General features: G+C 44.9%; 1 protein-coding gene across 2 annotated transcripts in view; it reads left to right on the forward strand.

Annotated features, from left to right (window-relative positions):
• The window catches only part of rin2a (Ras and Rab interactor 2a), a 38,422-nt gene that overhangs the window by 10,831 nt on the left and 11,773 nt on the right, over window positions 1-15,818 (forward strand). For both annotated transcript variants that reach the window (XM_037465786.2, XM_062566523.1), the window contains exons 3-8: window positions 5,341-5,438; window positions 6,027-6,237; window positions 6,869-6,980; window positions 8,507-8,579; window positions 9,457-9,548; window positions 14,052-15,626. In XM_037465786.2, coding sequence (XP_037321683.2) covers window positions 5,341-5,438; window positions 6,027-6,237; window positions 6,869-6,980; window positions 8,507-8,579; window positions 9,457-9,548; window positions 14,052-15,626 — 2,161 coding nt within the window. The remainder of the gene's footprint in view (window positions 1-5,340; window positions 5,439-6,026; window positions 6,238-6,868; window positions 6,981-8,506; window positions 8,580-9,456; window positions 9,549-14,051; window positions 15,627-15,818) is intronic.

Below are 15,818 nucleotides of genomic sequence, written 5' to 3' on the forward strand. Positions count from 1 at the left end.
CCTCAAGGTAAATAAAAGAGTTTTAACAACCAAGTATGTGTTCCTGTGTCTTGTGAAAAAGGGTAACAAGGGGTCACAGAGAACAGAAGGTAGCTCTATGAAACGGGGTCAGGCAAACGGTTTGCCCGACCAGGGCTTAGTAGTCACTGTGTTGCTCTGGCCGTATCAAGTGCCACGGGCATGGCATAAACATGCAGCGTCTCATTCCTCTCAGGGAACTAAGGTTACATACGTAACCGGAGACCTTCCCTATCAGGGAACTCGAGCTGCGTGAAAACGCTGTGGGAACGCCAATACCTACTCCGCCATATGAGCCCGTGACCATGTCGTGTTGTGTTGTGGCATTTGCGGTTGTGATGTGGCTTTTGTATTTTCGTGTTGCGGCGTTCGTGTTGTGTTGTTGCTTTTGTATTTGTCTGAACCTTCTCGGCCACCGTAGGAGGAGGTTGGATACAGTAACAAAAAATAATAATTCACCCGACTTTCAGTCGGCTCAGGCCCTGAATACAGAGAATCACTATAGCGCCCCTTAATGTTCAAATATTCTGAAAATATTTGGGGATGTTCTAAGACCCAATGAAAACATACGCTTAAGATTTGGTTAGGACAGGCCATATACTTTTGAAGTTATAGGTCTTTCCTTTCTAGGCCACACACCTTACAAACTTCATTGGTCCATAATGTTGAAGAAAAATGAGATCTTTAAAATTAATTTAATATAACAATAACTCTTGATGGCATTGAGCCAATGATCACGTAACAATTGTACCAAGCGTCTAGGAGGAGTTCGCAAAAAACGTGTTTTTCACAAAATTCGGTAGTTGCATTTGCATACCATGATTGACTTTTCGGTAGAGCACATCCAAGAGCACCTGTGTGCAAAGGTTATAAATAATAATAATTCTTTGCCGACTTTCAGCTATGGCCCTAATAAGTGTAAGTGCTTGTGGAGTGACAGGTGGAGGGGGATGTCAGTGGGTGACCCGGGCTCTATTGATGAGCCTGACTGCCGACGCGAAGAAACTGTGTGGTGGGAAGTCTTGGTCCTGATGGACTTCAGCCTCCTTCCAGATCAGAGGGGCACAAACAGGTTTTGTCTGGGGTTAGAAGGGGTCTGCTACTATCTTTTTAGCTCGCTTCAGGGTCCTGGAGGCAAACAAGTCCTGAAGGGCCAATCACTCTCTCTGCAGAGCCGAGGACATGCTGCAGCCTGCCCTTGTCTCGACAGAGAGCGTCAAGAGAGGAGGATAGAGTTGTCAGGAGAGTCTCTGCGGCAACCTTCGGGTGTAAGATTGGGGGAGAGAGTGAGCGAATGTTGTGGCGAACAGGTCAGTTCAGGTCAAGTCAGTCGACGGAGTGGAGTCGTTCGTTGGGGAGATGAAGAAGTGATCAGAGATGTGAAGTGGAGTTACAGTGAGGTTAGTTGTAAAGCACTTTTGTAGTGAAGATGAATGCCAGCTTTTTGCGGAGGAGACTGGTTAACAGTGCAAAGGAAGAAAGTAGGAGTAAGATGTCAGATGACTTCTCCGTCGGGATGTTGAAGTCTCCTAGGAGGATGTCCAGTTCTTCCAGGAAATGACCCAAAGAGGCTGGCGGAGAGTAGAGGACAACAATGTTTAATTGTACCGAGTGAGTATCTGTCACAGCGTGGAATTCAAAAGTTAGTGGGGCGGAGGATGAAAGAGGGTAAGGAGAAAGGATCCATTTGGGTGAAGTGAGTAAACCTGTGCCACCACCCCTGCCAGTGGGTCTCGGTGTGGCTGAAGGTGAAGGCAAAGGACAGAGCGGCTGGGGTGGATGTGTGATCCAGGTCTCAGTGAGAGCGAGTAAGTCAAGCGACTCCTGGATAGCAAAGCCGTAGATGAAGTCTGCCTCGAGAGTAGCTGACTGGAAGTTCCAAAGGCCTCCTGTGACAAAGTCTTGGACATCTTCCAAAAACATTGTGTGGAGCAGGTAAGGTAGGTAAGAGAGGAGAGATTACGATAGAAAGCATGTCTAGTCCGAGTGTGGTAGTATCTGCGGGTAGAGATTCGAACAGGTACAGGGGGGAAACGCATTGTTAAGAATGAACATGAAAAGGTGCCACACTCAGCCGCTCCGCGAAAGGCTGCATCCTGCTTCTCTTTGTCCTGATTGTCTTCGCTAACGCTTCACCTAATTTCCAGTAAAATACTCCCTTGTTAATGGAAGTCGGCTGCAGCTGCGCTGACCACAAACGACATGTTTAGCAGACTAGCTTGGTTAAAGGAAATTTACTTAATCCGATTTCAAGTCTCTTGGATGTCTGAAGATCTGGTAGAAGAGCATGTACACAGGCCTGCCTTAAACACACATGGCCTTAAAGGTGGAGCCACACCTCAATGTGAGCCACGGGCAAAAGGCAGCATGAAGCTGGGGCACAGACGTAATTATTAATAGTAGACAAAAGGTCAGTGAGGCCAGGAATGTTCACCGGACAAATAAACTGCTCTGCAAATTCTTCTGCAGGTTTCTTATGTGACACTCCTCACAGCAGAACAGGTGTTTTTATACTTAATGGTACAAATTAAGTGTCTGGGATCTTACCATACATAATATTTAATGCTCTGTAGCAGTTGAGGATACGGCGACAGTATACCAATGAGTGCCCTTTTTCAAGCCTCTTTCTAAATGTTTATTCTGCTATGACCAAGGCCAAGTACACACTTTCCTCATTATGGGTGATTTCATTAGTTAGAGCTGGTTTTTATTTTTATTGCAGGGGGCACTTGACTTGCTGGAATTTCCTGTGTGGTGCCAGTGTGTGCCATCACTGCAGCAGCCATCTAAAAATATGCCTTGAGTCTTCTGAAAGCTACTATACATTTACCTAGTACTTGCTTCTCCCTTTCCTACCCTTGGTGAATTTCTGCAGGAGCATCTCTTTGAAAAATCAACTTTAAAAAAGTGATGAATTGCAGCAAAAGGCCACTGGTGAAACATGAAGCCAGAATAGATGTAGTGGCTAAACCATTTCCTTTTGGCCTTTCCTGTGGCCCCTATTTGTTTGTCCTGTTGCTATAGCCACACTGGGAGATCGGGTCCAGGTGTCCGACTCGCAGCCTTGCCCCCCGAACAGAAACCAGGAGAAGGGTTAGGAAACCATGTCGTTGTTAGCTTGCTTGTCATTTATTGCAAACACAAAAAACAAAAGAAAGGAAAGACGAGGATACCTGATGGTGCCAGTCACCATCAGTCGCAGGGCTATGGCCGAGGTCAAAAGACTTTTCCCGCTGCACCAGTTTCTCCACCTACTACATTCAAAGCAATTTATAGGTGTGCCCGCCTCACCTGTAGGGGCACACTTTGCTTTGAGCACAAAAAATTAGTAATTTAAATACAAAAACCCAAACTTAACTTTCGTATTTGTTACCGGAAATACGCAATCGTCGTAATCTTCTTCCTGTCTGGTTAGGGCAACGTTAAACGGCGCAAGCAACGAGAAAAAGATTATTGTAGTGTACTGGGCTGTTCTTGTTATTCCCTTCCTGTTGATGGTGATGTTTGACAAAAATTGATTCAGGCTATCCGGCGGGATGACGGACCAAATCTAGCATTAACAAGGGGAGCAATCATCTATGAGAGCACTTCTGTTTGCAGCAGATCACGGTTTCCCGCTTGAAACCAGAGGCTGTCCCTAGCCCAGGGGTGTCTAACTCATTTTAGGTTCGGACCAGACACTGCCCATTTCGAGCGAACGGCTGACGGGGGGTGGCGCTGGCAATCCGACCGCTGACGGTGGGCAGCCGGACACCCCGGCCGCGAGTTTGAAATATGTGCTCTAGTTTTTTTCCTTGGAACGATTTCACCCCCAAAAGGAAAAATGGAGCCTGTGTTTGAGCGGTGCAAAAAGCGGCAGCTGTTGACGTCTGCGTTTGGCTTTAACATTATGAAGACTCCAATATCTCCTGATGTGTTGACACTTGACAGGAAGCCCACTTCCACATTGATTACGCATTTCCGTTTTTTGTGAAAAAGGTTTATGGTGATAGGGTTACCAGCACCAGACCTAGGGGTAATCTGGACCAGCAGCAAAAGTTACAGGCTAGGAAGCATTATGTAGCCTGTAGATTAACAATAGAGAGAGAACACACATTAATGTCATGCTCATGCCAGAGCTAGTTTTATTCTGAGCTGTGCATTGCAATGATAACATTTTACAATTTCCTCAAAATGGTGTGAACAAATTAATTCAAATGCATTCCACACATAGTCCTGCTAAGTTTTAGAATGTTCTGTTCGCCAGAACAATTCTTTACAAAACACAGCTAACTAAATTGATCAGAGATCTCCAGTCATGTTGAAACATTGCCTAAAAATGTAAATACATGTTTTGTAAAGACAGAAATTTAGTTTAGCATACCTGTGGATTAACAGTAGAGAGAGGACAAACGGTAATGTCATGCTCAAGCCAGAGCTAGTTTTATTCTGAGCTGTGTTTGAATTTTAGATTCTCAAATGAGTCTTTAAGAAATCCACTGAGTGGACATTTGTGATTTCCTTAGAAACGGCTGGAGTTTTTTTTCAACAGAGGCATTTCCCAACTACATGGATCATTCAGAAACTAAACAAATGTGGTTGAGTATCACACTTAGAAGTATGACATTCAATCAAAGTTCTAGGGAAATAACTGTTCTGTATTCCTATGAATCAAAAGCTATCACAACGTGTTTCTCTTTCAGCTTGCTGAACAGCTCCATTACACCCTGGAATATGAGATTGAAAAAAGAGGCTGTCTTTGTTTTAGGGAAGCTGTTGCTATATGATCGCAGTCTGCTCTGACCGCTGTGACAAATCTGTTTCCTAGCCAACCAACCGGAAAGATCAGAGCTATGGTAGATCATTTAAATATTCTCCATTTAGTGTATAAATGGGTGAATGATGTCATGTAGTTTTTATGCGCTTTGAGTGGTTGGAAGACTAGAAACACAATCTTCAAAAATACAATTTAAAATACTATTAGAGTATATCTAGTGCCTTCACAGGGCTCTCTACACGGAGAGCGCAGAGCCGCAGCTAATAGCACTTTGGAGGCAGCAGTGCAGACATTGCTAAGCAGTGTTTGGGGAAAGGCGCATTGCACTGCTGCCCCGGCTGTGTCAACAAAGCTCGGGGGTTATTTTTCCTCCTTTAACCAAATGTTCCATACATGAAGATTCATTCACAAATGGGCTCTTAGGTATTATTTCTTGCAAGTGGTTAGGCAAGGCGCAGTGTCTCGTAAACACACAAGTGCTCACACACACACTTGCTCCACAGATACATATCTTTCTGTTTGAACTGATATCTGATCTGTTATTGTTCCTGGTGTCTTCCTTATAGTTGATTGATTCGTTTGCCTGTGAAATCGTCACACTGAAGAAGGAAATGGGGAAAAAGAAAGCATCTGAAGAAGATCACATGACTGATCCACTCCTTCGGTGAGCTCGTAGAGTGCCTGCACAATTTTCTGCTCCTTGAAGGCATGTAAACTCATCTACATATGTCCAAGCCATGTAACAGTTTGATGGTAAATGCTGCGCGGTTCTGCAGGACCACCAGCAGGGAGCACTGTTTAAAGGACTTTCATTTTGTTAAAGGAGAAATTTGATGGCCACAAACTGGCACAGAGCGGTCACTTGGATGTGCCTGGAATCCGCAGATTGCCTAATAGCTGACAATCTATTTACTGTATATTTACTTTCACTGGACTGAAGGAAATGATTAGACCACTACAATTAATTTGCAGTGATATTTTTTTTACACAGAAAGCATAGATTAGCATTCAAAATGAGTATCTGTTTGCATTACACATGAACAGTTGGTATCTGATTAGACACGTCTAAATTTGAACCCATTTTGTTATGTATATTTACCCTGTTATAATGGTAGGGGAAACACTGACACGTATTCCAACACAAGTACCCTCATTATCAATGGAGCTATTGCATTCTCACATAGAATGAATGAATGCTGTTTTTTTAATCGATTTATCAAAATAATAGAATATACCATGTTTTTTTTCCCAGACTGGGCGAAGAGGTGGGCGGTCTCTTCTACCAGGCGTCCCCTTGCACTGGGATCGGACCGGGGCTGGTCGGAGCCAGAGACTCAGGCTACGACTCCCTCCGTCGGCGGCTCAGTGTTCTGGACCGACTGGTGCAGACCCACGGCGTGTGGCTGCAGCTCGGCTTCAGCCACCAGGACGCCATGCGTGTGCTGCAGAGCCAACCCGACGGGGTAAAGGAAAAGCAGCATCTTTGACTCCATGTGTGCACACGGTAGAAGTAAAGCTTAAACCAGACCCATGCAGACAGGCAGGAACCCAACACATCCTCAGTGTAATGCAAAACAATACACCACTAACCACATTCAACACAGTGATGGCTATCAATCAATTGATCTTGAGCATAAAAGGGTCTCAAATAACTCAAATGAGCAGTTTTCTATCTTTTTAGAGCATTTCTTTTTCTCAAGCTGAAAATTCAGACAAAAGGACACTGTGCATACTTCTTTCACCTCAAGATCCACACCAATAACTTCTCCCACATAATCCGCCACATCAGGACTTTATGGTTTGACTGACAGTGCTCTTAAAACTTAAACACCGGCAAAGCTGTGATATTTTGGTAAACACTGAAGACATTTTTCCCATACCATTATTTTGAGGAGGGGGGGGGCGGTGCCTTGTTCAGCCCCGATGCACAGACACGTTCATACACACAGGTGAGCACTCTCCCACTAGTGGACAAAGAGTGTGCGTCAGAAAATGTGTCTGTCCGTCCGACCGCAGGACTCTCCTCCCCACCAAAACAAACAGTAAGACAAAGTAAGTGTATTTTTGTTGTGACGTTTCCCCGCTGGCCTGCAGACATTCGTGGTGAGGAAGTCAACCAGCCTGCAAAGGAAAGTCATATCTGTACGCATGAACAAAGACTCTGCAGTTCCCGTCAAGGACTTCCCTGTGAAGGAGAGCCAGTACAGTAAGTGTCCTTTTGTTTGTTTTTTCCTCTCTCAAATGCATGAAGCTGCCTAACAGGTTTATACGTCTTCCTCCTCGGGCAATAAACATACATGGCAAAACTATGTGCGCATTCCCCTCTCTTTGGTTTGCGGTGTATTAACAAAGCAGTCCTTAGCTGGAATTACCCGGCTGCTGTATTACAGTGGCCTAGCTTTGGAACAAATTACTCTTTACAGACACCAAGTGTGACTAGGGATGAGTATTTTTTTTCTTTTCGATATCGATGCTTTTAAAAACAATTACGGTGCCTAAACCGATACTAAAAAAAAAAAGAACAAAACAATGAAACAAAAATGAGACCAGAAAATGTTTCTTTCTTGAGCAAATTGAAAAATATCTTAACTGTTTATACAATACTGTAAATATAAATCGATGAAAAAACCTGGCTTCAAACTAGGGCTTTGAACAAATGTTTACAGTTTACTTAGTGTTTCCCCCCTGTAAGAGCTTGAAGTGTTGCGTTTCGGTGAGGTAGATACCGGTCGTATTGGAACCGGTACCAATATGGCAGACTGCTGCCACCCTATACGCAAGCGTATGGACTGCAATGAAAACACGTGTAAGTCCCTTCTAACAAATCATCGCTGCGTCGATGTGAACTTCTTTTCATTGTGCTTACGCGTTCTTTGTTGCTTAGCAACAAACATACGGTGGCCGCGGCGGTTTAACACCGACTTCTCAAAATGTGGCGTGTGAACTGGTTGAAGTGCGCGTGTCTCAGGGTCAATGCGTGACGCTTCAGAACCTGCAATGATTTTATTATAGACTTGTTTGGAGAAGACTACCGTAACGGACTGTCACGCGGGCCGGACCAGTAAAATCATCGGGGGTGGGCGTGCGCGGACACTTATGGTCGACGGGGATTGCGCACAGTCATTTTCGAGTGCTGCTGCCTGGAGGAACGCTTTCGTCCGTCCCCCTGGTCTAACGCATGTGCTCACTCAGTGTGCAACCCCCAGTGGACTTTTTAGGAATAGGAATCATTTGATAGAAATCCAATTTATTTTTACATCCAGCAAAGTCACCTGGCGGGCCGCATGTTTAACAGCCCTGTGCTAGAGGAACACAGTATGCAATATTTAATTGTGGTGCATCGCATTCCACACACCATGTTGGTGGTCCATAATACATGGTGAAGGTACAAACTGATGTGAGAGGAGGGGGTCCACTGTGAGATGAAACTTTGATGGAGAGGGATGCAGTTTAACCAGAACACACCAAAGATCCTCTTGCTACTAAACATTCATGAAATGGAGGCACACATTCCTATTAACAATGAACAAAACAATGTCACTTTTGGATGCCTTTACAGAATTGTAAAGTCCTTTTTCTATGCCATCATCGCAACAAGCCTCTACTCTAAGCCTGTTGGAAATTCATTTTCAGAGAAATTGTTCGATTTTTAATACGATGTATTAACAAGACGCATGGATTTCATCTTGTCAACTTTCTGTGCTTGGATCACGTTGTTCTGTGCTCCTACAGCTTTCTCTCTGGTGGGATCTGGCCTGAGCTTTGCAGACCTCTTCCGCCTGGTGGCTTTCTGCTGCATCAGCAGGTGAGTCTCATCATAGTTCATTGTTGTGTTATCTAAAAAGTCAGTATTTGCAGTACGGGGGGTGCGAGGGCACGAGGGAGGACTCAGGCGCGGAGTTGAGTAAATAAAAAGGACTTTTAATAGTGAAGATTTCCAAAACGTAAACTTAAAACCACTATGACCAAAAAAAGGTGAGAATTAGGGAAAAACAAGGACGAGACAAGGATCTTAAAAAAACACCAACATGAACTAGGAATAAGTTTGCATGACATGACGGAGACAAGACGTACCTGCCACGTAGAATTAAGGCAGTTCTGAAGGCGAAAGGGGGTCAAACACGGTATTAGTGTGGTGTTCCTAATTATCCTTTAGGTGACTGTATACAGTATATGAGAAAATGACTACTTCCTTCTCAATTTATTCCCTCAGTTAACATGAGTTAAAGGTCTTAATATCTAGTTTCCAGTCTTTTACAATACAGCATTATGAAGTCCATTTAGCATCAGACAGACCATAAAGCAGGGGGGGCTTACTGTGAGGGCTACGTTGTGATTGTCTTTGTTGTGTGCAAATGACAGGTGAGTTCACCGTTTGAGGACTACTGATTTCCAGTTAGTGTAAACAAGCATGAAACCTCACTCAATTTGCATTCATTTAGTCCAAATACTTTGCATCGTTTCCTAAATACTGTCAATCCCATTTCCCATCCTGCATGAGAACCTTTTGGTCATTTGTCACATTAGAGGTGTCAAGTTTCACGGAGAGACCATGTCCTTCACAAATCCATAGGTAGAATTTCCAGCCTTAGTGACTTGAATTTTCTTGACCAAGGCTTTGTGGTAAGCTTGGATTAACCCTTTCCCTTTTTCTGTTGACCAAGCCGTTCTACTTTTTTCAGGGATGTGTTGCCTTTCACTCTGAAGCTTCCAGAGGCCATCGCCTCAGCCACAACATCTGCCGATCTGGAGGAGGTTGCTAAACTTGGTGCAGGTTTGTTTGAGTTTGATTATTTGGGGAACAAACATGTAACAGAATTTCAATGAAAACATTCTCTGTGCTAAGAGTAGTTAATTCTGCTTAGGCCATTGCAATAAAGGAATACAATTCATTTTATTTTGTATAGCCCAAAATCGCAAATGACAAATTTGTCCCAGAGGGCTTTACAGTCTGTACCCATGCAACATCCTCTGCTTTTCATCCTTATGATGAAAGTAATAGTAATGATAAATATTTAAAATAGTAATAATGACAGAAACGGTAGGTGTCCGCTGGCCAGACATGAGTCAGGAATAGAGTCCAGATGTAACCACGATCTACGGAGACCTGTCTGAGGACAAAGCTGAATTAGTGATGTGCATTAATAAAACATGGATTATTGTAGAAAGAGAGCGCGAGAGTGAGAGAGGGGCTCAGTGTGTCTTAACAAGTCCCACAGCAGTCTAGGCCTATAGCAGCTTAACTTAGGGCTGGTCCAAACCAACCTGAGCCAGCCCTAACTATAATTGATATCAAAGAGGACATTTTTAAGCTTTATCTTAAATGAATTGACCGAGTCTGCCCCCCGGACTGAAAGTGGAAGGCACGTATAATTGAGGAGTAGGACTGGAAGTCCTGTTGAAACCGCTGAAAGATGTCGTCATGATGGTCTGGACATTTCATGTGTAAATCATAACTCTTCTACAACCAATCATTGGTCGAATTGCATCACTTTCAGCTGCAGCTAAACTAATGTGTGCAGGCAAAGAGAGAAGAGTGTTTTGCTTCATACCACATCTGCTCTGTGTAAAACTTTTTTTAACTTTTTTTTTCTTCCCTGAGACTTGACACTGGTAAACACCCTCCCCCAAAATCCGCTTCCAGACCTAGACCAGTGCTGCCCAGCTGGACATGGACTCGGGCGGGGGCTGGGTGCCTCTGGAGCTTTTTCCTTTCCTCCCACCTAACTAAGGCCTCTGCTTTCTTCCAGTTTCATCGGAAAACTTTTACATATTTATATTACTTCACCCAAAGTGGGCAAAGCCCTTTTATCGCAGAAGGTTAATTTTCTCAAATCATTTTGTTTATGCTTTTCCTGTCTTAATAGAGCAGACTTTCTTTTGACGATGTGCTCCTTGTACTATTAAGTTTTTATTTTATTTTAGTCCAATATGATACTTTAGTGTGTGCCCCTTTCATGACAGTCAGTGACCTTTCTGTCCATTCATGGTTGGCTGTGACTCATCCAAGAGCTACCTTGTACACTCTGGGATGACTTCTCTCAGTGTCCTTCAGCTTGAAAGCGTCTTACAGCTCACGGGCTGACACACAATGATTCAAAACTATTATAGTCAAAGGGTTGCCAGACATACATTTTCTTTCCGTGTTTGCCTCAGTCTTGATTTTTTCATTCATAAAAGGGTTCCTGTTTGGTGTGCTGACACAATGGGGGATTTTGTGTGCATAAAGGTGCTTTGAGCAGCAGAGTGAAAGGCCGTTGTGACGTACATGCGAGCCACATCAACGCCTGGTGAAGAAGAGAAAAGATCATTGTGCACTCTGACGTATTCACAGTGTAATATTACCTGTTGTAAGGCTCGCCACCTGTAATGACAGAAGCGTTTGGGAGTCACTTTATCTTTTGTGATGCTTTTTGAAGGCACATTCGTGTTATTTTTTTAAATTGAAATGATCAACGTATGATCAACCAAAGTCTGAGATGAGAAGAAAAATGAGCAGTTGGCCACAATAACAGGGAACCTGAGTGAGCCCCTCAGTTATTTCTTCTGTTACACTGCTACATTGGCCAACTCCAGATTAATTGTCAATTTATAATCATTGGATTAAACTGAAATATTGGGTACGAAAGCACCTTTTTAACAGAAGTGTTGTGCCCGCGCAGCACAGCAGCGGTCGTGCTGAGACTGACCTTATTAAGTAGACCATGTGAGCCAGATGTAGCTGTTCCAAATTAAATACACTTGTTAAAGACCCCTCTTTTATCAAAGAGGGGGGGTTTAAAGCTCATACAGCATTGTGGCATTAATTAGTATAACAGTCCAAGACAATTTGTTAAATTACTGCTACTTGATCAACAGAGTCAATTTAACTTGAGGCCTTTCATTCCTTTAGTCTTTCACAAAGTGAATCTTATGGAATAAAACTATCTCTACGATGGCTGATAGATTGAAAGTTCCAGAAGAAGCTGCAAGTAAGGATTATTTCTCCAACTAATTTATCCGAGTAGAAGGAGCTTTCCCTCAAGCTTCTTTCATGTGTTCTTGTTGTATGTAAAAAGGTTAAACAGGTTTTTTCTCAAAAAAGTCCCAATTCCAAGTTTGATCCTCTTCAGCTCCAGTAGACGTTTCTACAGCAACAGGAGGGATTCATGACTTCATCTTTACTTACTTGCTTCGTCTCCTGGAATTCAGAAGTCGAACATCATCTAAACTAAATTAACAGGCATTACAAATGTCTAGCACCAAGTAACACTGAATATTGACTTGTCTCTTTTAAATGTCATGTGTCTTGAGTATAAAACGCTTGTAGCCAACCCCCTGCGCTGGACTTGAAGTCTATTTTCTGCTCCAATTCAGCTGTTGATACGCATGTCATTATGCTGCCCTTGACTTAACCATGAAACTTTCACAGTGTTTCCATCAACAGCCAATCATATTCCTCTGCCCTCTTGTGTGTGTGTGTGACTAAATACTCAGAACTATCGGGTAAACACATTTTGAAATATCTGCAACACATTGAATCTCTCTTTGAGTAGAGTAGGAGGGGAATAGAGAGAGAGAGAGCGAGAGCCTCCCACATTAACAGGGATGAGTCATAACACACAGCATGAGTGAGCCAGTGCGTTGAGTCGACTTTCAGCTCATGCGGACACAGCGGTTGTGTCCTCTGCTCGGCTATCGGAGCGTGAGTCTTTGAGCTTTGGGATCACAGTGAGTATTGTTGCTGCTGTGTGTCTGGTACTGGTGTTTCTCATGCACTATTGTTCCCACAGAAGCCTCTGTGGATGGTGGTTCTATCTGAGGGTGGTTGTCCCTGCAGTGGTCCTGCCGTACACTTGTTCTGCTACTTGCAATTACTTGTATCATTTCTGTTAGAGGAATTGAATGTATTGTACATCTTTTACATTGTTGATTCTGTACATATGACATCAATTGCAGTCTGTCCATCCCGGGAGAGGGATCCCTCCTGACGTTCTCACTAAGGTTTCTTCCCTTTTTTCCCCATCGAAGGGTTTTTTCATATTTTGGGGAGTTTTTCCTGTGCCGATGTGAGGGTTTCGGGACAGAGGATGTTACATGTGTACAGACTGTAAAGCCCTCTGAGGCAAATTTGCGATTTTGGGCTATACCAAATAAAAAGTAATTGAATTGAATTGTTACGAGTCTGTCTCCTCTTAACTTGGACAGCCTCGACTAGAGGTTCAACAAATAGTATTACAGTAGTTTTGTGGGTTTCGTTCTGTTTTTGGTGAATGTCCCAGTGTGCAGTGACTTTGCACAAGGCAGCAAGTAGTAGTCGCTTGTTAATGAGTCATTGGGAGTGGCTGAGTGAACTTGGCACGACGTAAGTATCTTTCAGGATATTTTTTTAAAATCTCAAACGCAGTATTGCTTAGTTTGGTTTCAGTTCATGCAATATATGTACATTTCTTGGGGGGCCGGGGTAAACAAGACATCCTTTCTTTTTTTGTTCCACATACTCATCTTCAGGCCGTGATCCTTTCTGTTGGAGTCAAACATTGCTTATATAGTCTATAACTGTCTACATAGTATCATAATCTGGCTTGATGCCATTATGAAAGAAACGGACACAAAGGCAATAACCTAAGTTGTGTTAAATGAAGTGTTCATTTGTTTGTATTCAGTAATGTGAAGTAAAAAGGGGTTTACAGGCAGTAAAGAGAGTGCGAGCCCCCCTGGAAGCTGGTACTTGAAACCATAATAGGCCAACCTATGTGTTCTTTATTGCTGTTGTGAGCCAAGTCCGGTACATGTGAGTTGGTGTGTTGCAGGACTTTATTTGTTTCTTGAAGTTGCGTCCGTGTCATTAGCATAGTTTTACTGTAAAAAAACTGTGCATTAGGCGGTGCGTACTGTTATACCTCAATAGTGACCGGGATGCTTTCAGGAAACCTCCGATATACTAAATTCACCTCGATCTTCTGTTCGCTAAATGGTAATTAAAGTCTATTTGCAGGTCTAGGAGTACAACTACATATGTGACAATAACATTTGTATGAAGCCTTAGACTGTCTCCAGGAAACTGTGATAAAAGTCCTGCAGTGATGTCATTCGAGTGAGTGGGTGGGAAGGAACAACAAAAACACTACCTCTGCTTTGAGTCTGAAAACTTGTGAAAAGGCAGCTACCAAATCTATGGTCCAGGTTAAGCACCACCCATTACGGTGTGAACCCTCAGTGGTGAGACAGGTCCCTGGATGCCAACACATGTTGCTACGCTGTGCCCACATTTACATTCCTTTCTCCTTTTTCTCAGGCTTCTGGGATGCTCTGGGTGGCCACAGAAGGAAGGACTCAGTCCTCTCTTCAGGAATATCTGCTCCCGAAAGACCACCTCCCCCCGTCTGTTTGACCAACTCCCCCAGACCTCCGCGGCTTAAAACTCGCACCCCATCGGAGGTCGAGAGTTGCCAGTCAAACGGAGCCCTCTGCTTCATCAACCCCCTCTTCATAAAGGTTCACCAACCGGATGGCGACCACAGCTCCGCCTCAGCAACAGCAAAGCTAAGCCTAAGTGGGCAGCTCGTTAGCGACGGCCTGGAGCCTGATAACGGGGAAACTCAACACGTTTGCGGAGACGGTGCTCAGGTTTCCTGCTCGGATCCAAGGCACAGCAGCCAGTTGGGCCACAGCGAACTTCAGAGCCTTGACGTAAAGTCGGAGCTACCGGGAGTCAACAGCCGAACCAGCAGTCACAAGATAAGTGCTACAGACAGAGGGCAGCGGTTGCCCCCCCCACGTCCACCCCCACCGCGCTTGGCCGCTCCTCTCCGACAGCGCAGTATGCCAGAGAAGATCCCCTGGATCAATGTCCCCAAGGAGAAAGTGGAGGAGAAGGGGAGCCTCCTTTCTCGCCTCAGCTCCTCGCTGAGCATCAGCCCTTCATCCTCCCCACCCAAGAAACACAATATCAGCTCACCCATATCCATCCCATGGCCCTCTCTGCCAATCTCTCTGTCGTCCCTCTCCTCCTCTCCACGCCGGCTCAATGCCTCGCCGTCATCCAGCCAGGAGGATGCGCAGTGTCACTTAGCATTGGAGGAGCAGACTATTGAGAGGGCTCTCTTGATGGCCCGGCTGTCTCACTGTAATGCCACCAGGACCCCGGCCCAGGAATCCAGCAGTCCTTCAGAGTCCGCTACGATGACAACAAGCAAGCAGGCAGATGGGACAGGAGAACATGAAGAGGGAACAGCCGAGGAATGTAGCGGTGGCAGCCAGCGGCTGAGTGACATGAGCCTCTCCACGGATTCCTCAGACTCTCTGGATTTCTCGCAGCCCTCTGCCTTCTTCCTCCCCGCTTTGCATGACCCCAGTCCCCCCACGGAGGCCGACTTTAACACCCACCTCCCCCTCTCCCTGCCACCAACCCACCAGCCCTGCTGCAGCACAGAGGAGGACGAGGGCGACGATGAAGAGGAGCCTGACTACGGTGTCGAGAGTGACCATGACCAGGACCTGACTATGGTTCCGCCAGGACACCGCATGAAGCGGTGCCCTAGCGCCGGTGCTTTGATCCTGCAAAGAGCGCTGCGAGGGCACCTGCGCAAGATGAGCGGTGTTTTCAACTCTCTACTGACTCCTGAGAAGAGGGCTGTCCGCCGAGTTTTGGAGCTGTCCAGGGACAAAGGCTCATACTTTGGCTGCCTGGTGCAGGACTACCTGAGCTACATGGGAGAGGGGGCGGGTACCCAGGCCTGGCAGGGCTACGCCTCCGGACTGGAACTGCTGCAGACCCTCCGCCAGTTTATCACTCAGATGAAGAGCTACCTGAGACAGAGCTCGGAACTGGAGCCACCAATTGAGAGCCTCATTCCAGAAGACCAGATCGGTGAGTGACAAATGAAACGCTTCCACCGTCTGTCAGTAAAACTAGCAGAAGAACCACAGTGGCTTAGTTACTACTGTGTAACAGTAGGTCATGCACTAACAAGCTTTGGTCATCTGCTGAAATGCTTTACTATTTTTTAGCATTATGACGTCGTACTCAACAACGAGGGTAGTGGGAGTCACTTCTTCATGC

Source organism: Pungitius pungitius, chromosome 13 (genome assembly GCF_949316345.1).
Source record: "Pungitius pungitius chromosome 13, fPunPun2.1, whole genome shotgun sequence".
NCBI classification, from domain to species: Eukaryota; Metazoa; Chordata; class Actinopteri; order Perciformes; family Gasterosteidae; genus Pungitius; species Pungitius pungitius.